General features: G+C 34.5%; 1 protein-coding gene across 2 annotated transcripts in view; it reads right to left on the bottom strand.

Moving 5' to 3' along the window:
• porb (P450 (cytochrome) oxidoreductase b) overlaps nt 1–15,340 on the bottom strand; it is a 49,861-nt gene that overhangs the window by 14,225 nt on the left and 20,296 nt on the right. For both annotated transcript variants that reach the window (XM_056473088.1, XM_056473087.1), the window contains exons 3-7: nt 9,058–9,106; nt 8,121–8,249; nt 7,421–7,570; nt 2,459–2,583; nt 336–425 (exon numbers count right to left, since the gene is read on the bottom strand). In XM_056473088.1, coding sequence (XP_056329063.1) covers nt 336–425; nt 2,459–2,583; nt 7,421–7,570; nt 8,121–8,249; nt 9,058–9,106 — 543 coding nt within the window. The remainder of the gene's footprint in view (nt 1–335; nt 426–2,458; nt 2,584–7,420; nt 7,571–8,120; nt 8,250–9,057; nt 9,107–15,340) is intronic.

Genomic DNA, 15,340 nt, shown 5'->3' on the forward strand with positions numbered 1-15,340 from the left:
ATAAATATATAAAATACTGTTGTTGTTGTTATTATTACTATTATTTTTTATATATTTACTTTATTTAAAAAATAATATCTTGAAATTTTTTTCTTTATATTGTTATTACTATATATATTATTGCTCTGTGTTTATGTTTGTTCATTATTCACTCTGAAGACAGCCTACTGTTCAGTTTTTGTACACCACGCTGTATTCTGATCTGAAAAGGCCTGTAAGTGTTGTTAATCAGCCCAGAAGGGGATGCTGAGCTCAGGTCACCGTGACCCACAAAACAAAGGAGGAGCAAAAGAGGAACAAAAGCTGCCAAACTGATGGAGAAAGATCATTCAGACCTGGACTCTTCACCGGTCGCTTCTACTCCAAAATGTTCGCAAACAGCCGGCCAGAACTGCTCTCTCCAAGACACAAAGTCCTCCTCCAGACTGAAGAAGAGAAAAAACAAGCACAAAATATCTTCAGTTCATTCAAATGTCTCCGTGTTAGGTATTCCCAGACACAGAGTCTCACTGTGTAAAAAAATATCCATGAATTAGCAGTTTTCTGTATTTTGTGATTCATGTGTTTATTTTCTCCATTTATTTCTGCTTTTGAAAGGCATTATGGGATCTTGATCTTTCTTTCTACAACTTTTAACCTTGAAGAGTTGGAAAAGGTGACTTTTATGAACATGTTTAATAGTTTGCAGTGCTATATTGTCTGTGTTGGTGTTGTATATTACACTACAAACACCTTGTAATAAGCTGCAGCACATTTTCTGCTATTTTACAGACATACTTCTCTAGATATATACATATATATATATATATATATATATATATATATATATATATAAATATATAAATAAATAAATTATATATATATATATATATATATATATATATATATATATATATATATATATATATATTAATTATGCATTATATTATCTCAAACTACTAATAAGTCAATAAAAGTCCCTGTGATGAACTGTAGAGTTGAATTTTCTTCATGTGACACTTGTCACAAAACAGTACGCCACTGATCAGACAAAGAAATAAGGCTCAACACAGTAATTTTTCATTAAAAAAAAAAGGGAAGAAATGTAGATTTTTTTTAATTAAACAAGGTGTGTGTAATGTGGTTTATTTGTTATATATTGTGTCATATAGCCTATTTTTTTTAATTAATAATGTACTGTCATTTTAAGAAATGCAAAAAGGAATTGGGGCAGCACAGTGGCTCAGTGGTTAGCACCGTGGTCTCACAGCAAGAAGCTCACTGGTTTGAGCCTCGGCTGGGTCAGTTGGCTTTTCACTGTGGAATTTGCATGTTCTCCCTGTGTTGGCGTGGGTTTCCTCCGGGTGCTTCGGTTTCCCCCACAGTCCAAAAACATGCGCTATAGGTTAATTGAATAAGCTAAATTGGCCGTGGTGTATAGGTGTCTGTGTGAATAAGTGCGTATGGGTGTTTCCCAGTACTGGGTTGCGGCTGGAAGGGCATCCGCTGTGTAAAACATATGCTGGAATAGTTGACGGTTCATTCTGCTGATAAATAAGGGATTGTGGGGGAAACCGGAGCACCTGGAGGAAACCCACGCCAACACTGAGAGAACATGCAAAGTCCACACAGAAATGCCAACTGGCCCAGCCGAAACTCAATCCAACAACGTTCTTGCTGTGAGGCCACCGTGTTAACCACTAAGCCGCCATGGAAACACATATAAAATTCAAACAATGCAATAAACATTATTTATAAACATTAGATGCAAGATAAAACTCTAATGTACATCACTGATGATAAAAAACCCTAAAAAGAACTATAGTGATGTGAACAACATGTCAAGTGTCATGCAGGGAATCCAATTATATATTAAGGAAACTTAACAAGTAACAAGGTTAAAGAGTTTTACTTCAGCACAGAACAAAGTGTTGGACTTGTAATAATTTATACAGTTGAAGTCAGAATTATTCGTCCTCTTGTATTTTTTCTTCTTTATAAAATATTTCCCAAATAACGTTTAACAGATTCAGGAATTTCTCACAGTATTTCCTATAATATTTTTTCTTCTGAAGAAAGAAGATATTTTTTGTTTTAATTCGGTTAGAATAAAGTTTTAAATATTTTAAAGCCATTTTAAGGTCAATATTATTCGCCCCCTTCAGCAATATTAGTTTTGGATTGTCTTCAGAACAAACCACTGTTATACAATGACTTGCCTAATTACCCTAACTTTACCCTGATTAACCTAGTTAAGCCTTTAAATGTCACTTTAAGCTGTATAGAAGTGTCTTGAAGAATATCTAGTCTAATATCATGTGCTGTCATCATGGCAAAGAGAAATCAGTCATTAGAAATTAGTTATTAAAACTATTATGATTAGAAATGTGCTGAAAATCTTTCGTTGAACAGAAATGGAGGAAAAAAATAAACAAGGGGGGCTAATAATTATGTAATCATGTTTAATTTTGTCACTCACTTTCCATCATCGTCTCCCATTCCCAGGTCAAAGATTCTCTGTGCCCCCAGCTCCTCCAGTCTCTTGTCCACATATTTCCCCATGGCGTTGTAGTGCTCATATGTCTTATTACCCAGTGCAAACACCTGTAAGTAAAGTAATACACACATTTTATTTATAGTCCCGCCATTCAGTGTATTCATTAGCTCATTTATTCCTACAGTAATAATAATAGCTTATTGCGTGTGCAGATTTTTGAGCCCATTCTTCAATCCATTTATTTACATTTACATCCAGTCATTTAGCAGACGCTTTTGTCCATTGAGGAGGCATTCTGTGATTCAACAAGAAGCAGCAGTACACACAATAAGTGCTGATTATGCAGAGGAACTGTATGAAGTGAAGTGCTCAGCGAATTAAGAGCTAGAGTAAGAGAAGAGGGTCTCTACAGGTGGTTTGTCAAGCCCACTCATCTGTTTGAAGCACACTTTATAAATGCACATGTTTGTTTGTTTTTTAGGGATATGGATTGATTGTAAGAAAGAGATGAAAGAGTGTGTTTTCGACAGGTGGTTTGTCAAGCCCACTCACCTGTGTAAGGCACACTCAGAATTGCTAATGTTTTTGAGGTTGTCAGTTTCAGAGGCACTGTGTCAGTTCGATTGACACAACGTGAGGATATATATCCATACATATACACACACATATACATACACACATGTATAAAAAAGTAACAAAAAGAAAAGAAAATACAAAAACCGTGTGAAGAATACAGACGGAAATGACCTTAATATACTTCATTTTAAAATTAGCCATTTAAAAAAACGTTTTTCTATTGCAACGAGCCCATTTCCAAAAAAACATTGGGGTGCTCCTTTAAAATGTTTTGTGAATACAGCCCATGAAGCCTGACCGATGTCTTGGTGAGCTGTTGTTATTTGACAAGAGCTTGAGGATTATCTACAAATTCACCTCTTGTATTAAACAGAAAAAAAAATATGGAGTCAGATCAGTCTCAAAAATAACACATTTGTAAAACTAAAACTCCTGAACCGAACAATTCACATTTAGAAAATCCAATTCAGGAATTGAAAACGCAATGTGTGAATTCACTAGTAAATATCATAAATGTTTCCCCAAATCAATTGGATTTGCATATTTATGAATTGGATTAGCATATTTATGAATTGTGTTTTGAATTTAAGAATTGGATTTGCATATTTATGAATTGTGTTTTGAATTTAAGAATTGGATTTGCATATTTATGAATTGCGTTTGAATTTATTACTTGGATTTGCATATTTATGAATTGTGTTTTGAATTTAAGAATTGGATTTGCATATTTATGAATTGTGTTTTGAATTTAAGAATTGGATTTGCATATTTATGAATTGTGTTTTGAATTTAAGAATTGGATTTACATATTTATGAATTGTGTTTTGAATTTAAGAATTGGATTTGCATATTTATGAATTGTGTTTTGAATTTAAGAATTGGATTTGCATATTTATGAATTGTGTTTTGAATTTAAGAATTGGATTTGCATATTTATGAATTGTGTTTTGAATTTAAGAATTGGATTTGCATATTTATGAATTGTGTTTTGAATTTAAGAATTGGATTTACATATTTATGAATTGTGTTTTGAATTTAAGAATTGGATTTGCATATTTATGAATTGTGTTTTGAATTTATGAACTGGATTTGCATATTTATGAATTGTGTTTTGAATTTATTACTTGGATTTGCATATTTATGAATTGTGTTTTGAATTTATTACTTGGATTTGCATATTTATGAATTGTGTTTTGAATTTAAGAATTGGATTTGCATATTTATGAATTGTGTTTTGAATTTATTACTTGGATTTGCATATTTATGAATTGTGTTTTGAATTTAAGAATTGGATTTGCATATTTATGAATTGTGTTTTAAATTTAAGAATTGGATTTGCATATTTATGAATTGTGTTCTGAATTTATTACTTGGATTTGCATATTTATGAATTGTGTTTTGAATTTAAGAATTGGATTAGCATATTTATGAATTGTGTTTTGAATTTATTACTTGGATTTGCATATTTATGAATTGTGTTTTGAATTTAAGAATTGGATTTGCATATTTATGAATTGTGTTTCGAATTTAATACTTGGATTTGCATATTTTTGAATTGTGTTTTGAATTTAAGAATTGGATAAGCATATTTATGAATTGTGTTTTGAATTTATTACTTGGCTTTGCATATTTATGAATTGTGTTTTGAATTTATTACCTGGATTAGCATATTTATGAAATGCGTTTGAATTTATTACCTGGATTTGCATATTTATGAATTGTGTTTTGAATACATTACTTGGATTTGCATATTTATGAATTGTGTTTTGAATTTAAGAATTGGATTTGCATATTTATGAATTGTGTTTTGAATTTAAGAATTGGATTTGCATATTTATGAATTGTGTTTTGAATTTAAGAATTGGATTTGCATATTTATGAATTGTGTTTTGAATTTAAGAATTGGATTTGCATATTTATGAATTGTGTTTTGAATTTAAGAATTGGATTTGCATATTTATGAATTGTGTTATGAATTTAAGAATTGGATTAGCATATTTATGAATTGTGTTTTGAATTTATTACTTGGATTTGCATATTTATGAATTGTGTTTTGAATTTATTACTTGGATTTGCATATTTATGAGTTGTGTTTTGAATTTATTACTTGGATTTGCATATTCATGAATTGTGTTTTGAATTTAAGAATTGGATTTGCATATTTATGAATTGTGTTTTAAATTTAAGAATTGGATTTGCATATTTATGAATTGTGTTTTGAATTTAAGAATTGGATTTGCATATTTATGAATTGTGTTTTAAATTTAAGAATTGGATTTGCATATTTATGAATTGTGTTTTGAATTTAAGAATTGGATTTGCATATTTATGAATTGTGTTTTGAATTTAAGAATTGGATTAGCATATTTATGAAATGCGTTTAAATTTATGAATTGCATTTACATATTTATGAATTGTGTTTTGAATTTATCACTTGGATTTGCATATTTATGAATTGTGTTTTGAATTTAAGAATTGGATTTGCATATTTATGAATTGTGTTTTGAATTTAAGAATTGGATTTGCATATTTATGAATTTGATTTGCATATTTATGAAGTGTTTTTTATTTATTTACAAATTGAATTTACATATTTATGAACTGTATTTTGAATTTCTGAATTGGATTAGCATATTTATGAATTGTGTTCCACTTTATTACTTGGATTTGCATAATTATGAATTGTGTTTATGATTTAGGAATTGGATTTCCATATTTATGAATTGTGTTTTAAATACACAGATTGTGATTGAATTTATGAATTGGATTTGCATATTCATGAATTCTATTTTGAATTTACAAAATGGATTTTGTAAATGTGAATTGTGTATGAATTTTAGTTTGTAAATGTATTATATTTGAGGCTGATCTGGCTCTATAAAACAACAGCTATGAATTTGGTATGAAGGCAATAATGACAAAAATAACTACTGTATTCTCTTATCTCTAAAGTTGCTCAGTCATACTTGTAATTTCTGCTAAACTAGTGGGTAAATCTGTGTGTTTTTTCTTTCCCCCAGTAGATTATGTTGAGTCACTGAACTTTGCACAGTGTCTGTGTAGTATCTATAGATTAAACCGTCTGACACTTTGGCTTACAGAAGAATGACACAGCAAACCCCAGAATCACTTCTGCTTTACTGTCACCGTGTCATGGGTCTTGTTTGTTCAAGCAAGCACGTGTTGGAAAATACAGTGCTCAGCACATATGAGTACACCCCTTCATAAATCCCTCATTTAAATGAATATTTTCTATAGGAAGCTTTACAATATTATATTTGTGCATATACATTAGATAAGTCAGTACTTAAGCCAAATCTGGAGCTAATCTAACAAAATAACTCATGATAACGGTCCAAGCACACCCACATTTAAATATTAAGGTAAAATATGAAAGAAAACATTTAAAAGGAGACAAATTTAAGAGAGAGAGAGAAAAAAGTATGAAAATTTTGATGAAATTGAGTAGTCTGTAATTTTTCCCCCAATATTTTGCATGAATTTAAATGTATTATCTTTCCGTTTCCGACTAATATATTATTTTAATAAATATATCAGTTTAATAAATCTGTTTTGTTTAAATGCACCCAAATATATGAGCTATATTCACTGAGAAATGACTAAAAATATTCATTTTCAAAATGGGGTGTCCTCATTATGCTGAGCACTGTAGATAACCTATTGGAAACACTTATTTTAGTTGAGTTTGTTTTGTTTCTAATCTAAAAAGTTAATTTATGTGCAGCAAAATACTTCTGAATGTTTAACCTAAAAGCCTCTGATTACATACTTAAAGGAACACTCCATTTTCAACTCTCTTAGAGGCAATATTAGTTTTTAATCCATTTAGCTGATTGGGTCTTACTTTTAGCTTAGCTTAGCTTAGCTTAGCATAGATCATTGAATCAGATTAGACCATTAGCATCTCACTCAAAAATTACCAAAGAGATTAGATTTTTTTTCTATTTAAAGGGTAGCTCTTCTGTGATTACATTCATTCATTTATTTATTTTCCTTCGGCTTAGTCTCTTTATTCATCAGGGATCACCACAGCAGAATGAACCACCAACTTATCCAGCATATGTTTTACGCAGCGGATGCCCTTCCTGCTGCAACCTAGTACTGGGAAACATCCATACAAACTCATTCACACACACACTAACACTACGGGCAATTTAGTTTATTCATTTCCCCTATAGCGCATGTGTTTGGACTGTTGGGGAAACTGGAGCACCTGGAGAAAAGCCACGCCAACACGAGAAGAACATGCAAACTCCACACGGAAATGCCAACTGACCCAGCCGGGGCTCGAACCAGTGACCTTCTTGCTGTGAGGCGATCATGTGATATAAATGATGGTGAACTCACTGTGTATTTAAGTCCGCTGAAATCAGCATCGCCCTCCTGTAGCCAGTCATAGAAGTCTTGGGCATTATCAGTAGGGTCGCCCTCTCCATAGGTGGCCAAGCAGAAGATCGCCAAAGAGTTCTCGATCTCCCCCATACGAGAAAGCTCACTCTGAAAACAGAAGTGTGTGTTATCAAATACAAATAATGAAAAAGTGTGTCTGAAAACCTTCTGTAAGATGGCTAATTACCTACAAAGGTTGGTAACCTCATGCTATTAACTACTGGCTTATTACCTGCCTATTATTAAGATATGAACTGTTCATTAGTAGTTATAAAGTATGATCTTATAACTTCTACCTTAACTATTAATAAACAGCTAATTAGTAGTTTATTAAGCTAGCAGTGTAAGGTTTGTTAATTGTGACCTAAACCAATGGTTTAAACTGTAGTATTGCCTAAAAAAGTGATGGTCTTGAACTGTACATTTCTGGTCAAATCCGCATCCTGCCATCTTAACAGCAGAAATAAGCACAGTTATAATAGCTATTTAATTTGGTAGAGCGTCTCTATTGTGTGATTATATTGTGTTGCAATATGAAGCACATAAGAGCTAAGGTAAAATCAAATATGAGGGTGTTTCTGTTACGTAATTATATTGTATTGGAATATGAAGCATGTAAGAGTTGAGGTCAAATCAGGAGTAACTTCATATGTGTTACCATGTCATATTCCTCTGGGTCTGCTGCCATCCCCTTCATGCCGTAGCGATGAGCATCTTTTGCAAGTCTGTTGGAAAACTCTTCCGCTGTGCCAGTCTGAGAGCCGTAAAACACCACGATATTCTTGCCCTGGAAGGTCAATCAAAGAAATAATGACACGGCTGTCTGGAACACTCGATTCTGATTGGGCGGTGATGACATTGCATGGTATTTTATTCCAAGATAACAGCCAGGTTTGTGTTTTTGCCTGTTGTAATTTTCACCACTAGAGGGCGCATGTTCACAACAAATAAAGGCGTAGTTTGATTAATCCCTACAGGATTCCTGTCGAAATCATTTTGTTGGATGAGCTCAAGTTTCCAACCCTTATTATCATGGTGGTATAAAGCAGAGTATGACTGAAAGAAGAGAAACTCTTGAGCAATTTCTGATGAGATACTAGCCTGATGCACAAAAACAGCAGAGCTTTTATTATGCCACAATACACTATTACTGGTTTTTCAGCTCGTGATCACGTGGAGAAAAAGCAACACTGTTTTATTAGACTAAATACATTTTAGCCATCTGTTATAATGCTGCTCTGTGCATGACATGACAAATTAAATCGGACTTATTATGCCTTTAAAGATTATGGGCCAGTTTCACAAACAGGGTTTAGATTAATCCAGGACTAGGCCTAAGTTAAATTAGGCTATTTAAGCCACACTTATAAAAATGGCCTTAGAAAAATATATTACTGGTGTGCACCTGGAGACAAAAAATGACACTAATGTATTTTAAGACATCTCACTGCAAGTTATTTTGAGTTAAGACAGCTCAAACATGCAGTTTAATATTGACTAGCCTGAAACCGGGGGTATATGTTTCAGGGTCACCTGAGTCTTATAATTTTAATGGAACTTGGCAATATCTGGAGAACTGGAGATAAAAATCTTACCGTTTTCTTCATTTTGTCAATAAAACTGGTGTCCCTTGTGGTTGGAGCCCTAGAAAACACAGAAAGGATTATAAGTAAGTACATTTGAAATGATTTTATACTCAAATACGTACAAACAAATGCTACGGTTTCAAATTCATGTGCAAACATTTTGATCCTGTGCATGTCTTTACCAATAGACAGTAGTGCAAAGGCTAAGATTTAGGATGTCATTTAAATCAGATCTATTTTTGCCCCTTTTTATGTACAAGATGTAAAATTAATCTTCGATGTCCCTAGTGTGTGTGTGTGTGTGTGTGTGTGTAGTTTCATCTCAAAATATCACACAGATAATGTTTTATAACTCTCTGAAACTGACCCTTTTAGGCTTTGATACTAATTGTGGCATTTTGGTGACTGTCGCTTTAAATTCAAACGAGACTGTGCTCTTTTCAGAAGAGGGCGGAGCTACAGATGTTTTTATCAAATGTGATTATACAAATTTTTACCATTAGAGGCTGGTTATATTCACAGACTGCTGACACACAACTGTGTTTAAACCCCTTTATAAAAGTGATTTTTGCATAATAGGTGCCCTTTAAATCTGTTGAGTGAGTTTCTGTACTTTTTTGGGATGGGAGTTTATTGATAAATTCATGATTATGGACTATTTTTGAATAGAAAAAGTCAACAGCATTGGCATACTGCTACTTTAGCTCTCTAAAGACTATTTAATCTGCTTGTTAAGTCGTTACGTATCGGTGACGTATGGAATACTGGTTCAAGCCGCTACTCATTTGAATTGGGAAAATATTCGTTTATGCACACTTCCAAAAAGGGACTAAGCCGAAAATATGAATAAATGAATGAATGAATATATATATATATATATATATATATATATATATATATATATATCGTGATTTTTGAAAGTATTAAAGGGCTTTGTAAACATTTATTATTAACATTTGATGAGTCTCCCCCTACAGTTTGATAATAGCAATTGGACCCGGAAGCCGCTTTGCGTGATGTCACACTTAACATGCGGATTGGACAACGTATCAACCTATCAGGTCTACTTTGCCGGCAGCTAGTATGCTCTCTGCAATTCTCACATGGTCGCCCACTGAAGCTAAGCAGGGCTGCGCCCGATCAATGCCTGGATGGGTGACCACATGGGAAAACTAGGTTGTTGCTGGAAGTGGTGTTAGAGAGTAGTGTGGGTCCTAACGCCCCAGTATAGTAAAGGGGACTCTATACTGCTCAGTGAGCGCCGTCTTTCTGATGAGACGTTAAATCGAGGTCCTGACTCTCTGTGGTCATTATAAATCCCAGGATGTCCTTCGAAAAAGAGTAGGGGTTTAACCACGGCATCCTGGCCTCCGAACAACCCCCATATCATAATTTGCTTCATAACTCTGTCTTCTCTCCACCAATCGGGTGGTGTGTGGTCTGGTGTAATATGGCTGCTGTCGCATCATCCAGGTGAATGCTGCACACTGGTGGTGGATGAAGAGATTCCACCCAAAAATCTGTAAAGCGCTTTGAGTGTCCAGAAAGGCGCTATATAAAATGTAAGGAATTATTACTTTTAGATACCAATAAATGTGCAAAAGCCACCACATTGCGTTCATTGCGTTTCGTCTTCTGAGGTGACACTCATTTATTAGAGAAGAAAAAACACCACAGTGCCAAATCACAACACACTAAACTACATTTCTCTGACTAATATTTGCTCCAGTTTATCAGGAAGGGATGATTGTGTTCTCTTAAGTTTCTCACTGGATTGAAACGTAACGTTATATAATGTTTATACAGTTTGAGCACAAATCCAATATGGAAACATGGCTAATGACTGAAGTAAACACTCACCTATCTACCGTGACCAGCTGATCTTCCGGTAAGGAGAACACACAACCCATTGCAACGTCCAAAAAAAAGTGACAACACAAAAACTTGATGAACTATTAACTACAGAACACAATAGGAAAACAAAACCGGAACCAACACATCGCACATGCTGACTGCAGAGAGACAGGGGTTGAAACTGATCCAACAGTATTCATATGTAGTCCAAAAAAATCCTAATGAGAACCTGAAGGAGATCTCTAATGTGATCTACATGTGTTGATTCCCAAATAAAGCAGCGTTCCTGATATGTTTTTTATATAAAAGTCACTTCACGCTGTTCATACTGCATTAAAATAAACGTAAACAGTGACCGACAGCATGTCAATGGAGTTCAGTGGTCATATTCTGCAGTTGTAAATCCTGATGGTCATCCACGAGGATGTTCTGGATGCTACAAAAGCAACAAGTCTATTTGATGAAATCCCATGTGTAAGCATTAAAACCGAAGTAAGCAGACCTCTCTAGAAAACTTGAGAAAGGCCAATCAGTTTCTTACAGCTTCTCCAAGAGGAAAACAGACAAATAAAGAGCAGAAGCAGGAGCAATCCTGTAGCTGGAGCGACAACTTTGGAAATGACAGCGCTGCTGAGTTTGAACCAAAAAAAAAAGTCAGTGACTCGCTGGCCCCTCCCACTGGAGAGCAGGGTCACCATGGCAACCACATCTATCATAAAAGGATCCTCCTGTGACGGGCCGGGCGCTAAGAGCTGCGAGACAAATTGGAAATGGTTTCCACATAAATGGGGAGAGTGGAGGAGGGAAAGGAAAAGAAAAACAGAGCGAACATAATGGAGGGCTTGTGTTGTGCCTCAACTTTCCACCTTTGGCTAGGCTAAGAGAAAGACTTGGCTGGCTTTGCCAAATACAAAATCCATTGACATAAGGCTTTGAAACAAATACACACACTATTACGTGCAAAAGAGAGAGAGATTTGATTTAGCAAAACTTTATTTAGCCTTTTTAAAAGGAAACTAGTAAAAAAAAAAATCAGTATATAGACATGAAAAGTAATAATTACCTGATTAAAAAAAAAAGTTTAAGCTTTCCCCCATAACAGTACATAATCTCTCCATCCAAACTCTACAGATCTATTTTACATCTGTTTTAATGATCTAAGCGCAAAGTCTAAAGCTTATGTTCCATATTTGCCATTTTGAGGACGGGAAAATACGCTCTGTGCCCTGGCGCATGCTCTAACAGGGTTGTGCTTATTCTCTTAATGAGTTCTGGGTGTGTTTTGAGCATAACGTGCATTAAACCAATCAGAGTCTCATCTCCCATTCACTTTAAGAGTCAATTGCGTCGCACCATGGCGCATTTGCTATTTACATGGCGGACTTTGTAAGTGTAAAAACTGAATGCATCACTAGCGAGAAAACAGTTAAACAGAGCATCTGCAGCGCGAGAATAAAGAACAAGCCTCCTCCATTCGGCCTCTTTACTTTCTCTTTACTTTACTTTTACTCCTCACTTTACTCCTTTACTTTGGTGGAGTGAGGAAACGATGGAAACTCACTCCACTGAACACATCCATTAGCCCACATATTTAATTTAGCTTGTTAAGTACAAAGATTTGTTTCAAAACTATTTCTGAATTCAGTTCTAATCTCCAGTAACCCAATAAATGAACAATAATTCAATTCACCTTTATTTCTATAGCGCTTTTACAATGTAGATTGTGTCAAAGCAGCTTATCATACAAGATTATAGTAAATTGAAACAGTGCCAGTCCAGTTTTCAGAGTTTAGTTCAGTTCAGTGTGGGTTCATTTTCACTGCTGAAAGTCCAAACACTAAAAAGCTAATTTTCTGAAAAAAATAATAACGAAGTGTGTTCAAAAAACTGAGTTATATCCAAACACACGTCCTGTTCTTATGCTCCATATGGTGATGCAGACAACTCCAAAACCCCACAGGTGCACAAATCTAAACATGTTTTAATTTAAACAAATATTAATATGCAGATAATAAATAATACTGCTAATAATAATAACATTATACTAATGCAGATCGTCATGAATAAACTGAAAAAGCCCCCCGAGGTGAAGAAGGCATGGAGGCAGTGCTGTTTATATTGATGTAGAAAATTATCATTTCTATTTCATTTTAATCCTTTAATTGTTTTCATCTGTAAAGATATTTGTGTGTTGCTGTACATCTTGTGTGTATTCAGCAGTGTGTAAGCATTTGGACCTGCATAGGTGCATAACTAATGCGCTCTGTGCTAGACTTTAGACCAGCTTTTTAGTTTTAGCGGTCTATTTCAGTTCCTCAAAATAGCAACGCACCAACAATGCGCCTTAACACAGCTCCTTTATAGACCAGCACACACATCAGTCCACAAAGTGGCACAAATGGATTTGCTATTTATACAAGGTGGCACAAAACGTGAAAATTAGAGTTGCGATGGTCTGAAAATAGCAACAAAATGAATCTACCGCTGGATTTCCTCACACTATATGTGTTAACATGATATTTAATTCTTCTTGTCTCTATCTAAAGACTCTTTGCTCTTCTGAATCTATTACTTGTTCTCAGGTAACATGCTTTGGCTTAGTGCAAAGATAAGTTAATATATTAATTAATGTAACCACGTACACTGATTCTGCATATTGACTGATTGCCTGCCTTTATTTCCTATATTGTATAAACTTATTGTACGTTATACTTTTATAATGGCCATTATTATGGTGGCTTGAAAAGCCAGCATATTGTTATCTATCTTAAACTTATTATTCTTCTTCTTCTTCTTCTTCTTCTTCTTCTTCTTCTTCTTCTTCTTCTTCTTCTGAGACTAATTTCTAAGTGTATCTCCTCCTAGGCCTTTCAAGCTACATACTTCAAACTTTCGTCAAACCTTCGAACTGGTCTGACTCGGGTTGCTATATCTTTTCTAACTGATCCGACCTTGGGTTTTCCGAAAAACGACCCAGAAAAATCCCAAAAGTCCCATTGACTTAACATTGGGTCAAACTTTGTGAGCTCATAACTCTGCATCAGACTGTCCTACAGACTTCTAACTGGACTCATTTAACTCAGTCTAGCCAGCAGCCAATAACTGATGACTTTTTAACTTACTAGCCACTCCCTAGCAACCACTTACAGCACCCTAGCAACTGTCCCATAGACTTCCATTGTAAAAGACTCCCATTTACTTAACATTGGATCAACCTTTGTGAGCTCATAACTCTGCATCAGACTGTCCTACAGACTAGAGTCTGGCCTCATTCAACTCAGTCTAGCCAGCAGCCAATCACTGATTACCTTTAAACTTACTAGCCACTCCCTAGCAACCAATTTCAGCACCCTAGCAACTGTCCCAGAGACTGTGACTAGCTATTCTAACACACGCTAACAGTTTTAACATCCTACTGACATGCTAATCTTGCTAGAAAGGTGCTAGCAACACGATAGTGACATGCTAGTCATGCTAGTAACATGCTAATTCATGCTAGAATCATGCTAACAACATGCTAATTCATGCTAGAAACAAGCTGATTCATGCTAGAATCATGCTAGTAACATGCTAATTCATGCTAGAATCATGCTAGTTACATGCTAATTCATGCTAGAAACATGCTAATTCATGCTAGAATCATGCTAACAACATGCTAATTCATGCTAGAAACATGCTAGTAACATGCTAATTCATGCTAGAATCATGCTAGTAACATGCTAATTCATGCTAGAATCATGCTAGTAACATGCTAATTCATGCTAGAAATATGCTGGTAACATGCTAATTCATGCTATAATCATGCTAGTAACATGCTAATTCATGCTAGAAACATGCTAATTCATGCTAGAATCATGCTAGTAACATGCTAATTCATGCTAGAATCATGCTAGTAACATGCTAATTCATGCTAGAATCATGCTAGTAACATGCTAATTCATGCTAGAATCATGCTAGTAACATGCTAATTCATGCTAGAATCATGCTAGTTACATGCTAATTCATGCTAGAAACATGCTAATTCATGCTAGAATCATGCTAACAACATGCTAATTCATGCTAGAAACATGCTAGTAACATGCTAATTCATGCTAGAATCATGCTAGTAACATGCTAATTCATGCTAGAATCATGCTAGTAACATGCTAATTCATGCTAGAATCATGCTAGTAACATGCTAATTCATGCTATAATCATGCTAATAACATGTTAATTCATGCTAGAAACATGCTAATTCATGCTAGAATCATGCTAATTCATGCTAGAAACATGCTAGTAACATGCTAATTAATGCTAGAAACATGCTAATAACATGCTAATTCATGCTAGTAACATGCTAATTCATACTAGTAACATGCTAATTCATGCTAGAATCATGCTAGTAACATGCTAATTCATGCTAGAATCATGCTAGTAACATGCTAATTCATGCTAGAAT

This window comes from Danio aesculapii, chromosome 15 (genome assembly GCF_903798145.1).
Source record: "Danio aesculapii chromosome 15, fDanAes4.1, whole genome shotgun sequence".
In the NCBI taxonomy this organism is placed as follows: Eukaryota; Metazoa; Chordata; class Actinopteri; order Cypriniformes; family Danionidae; genus Danio; species Danio aesculapii.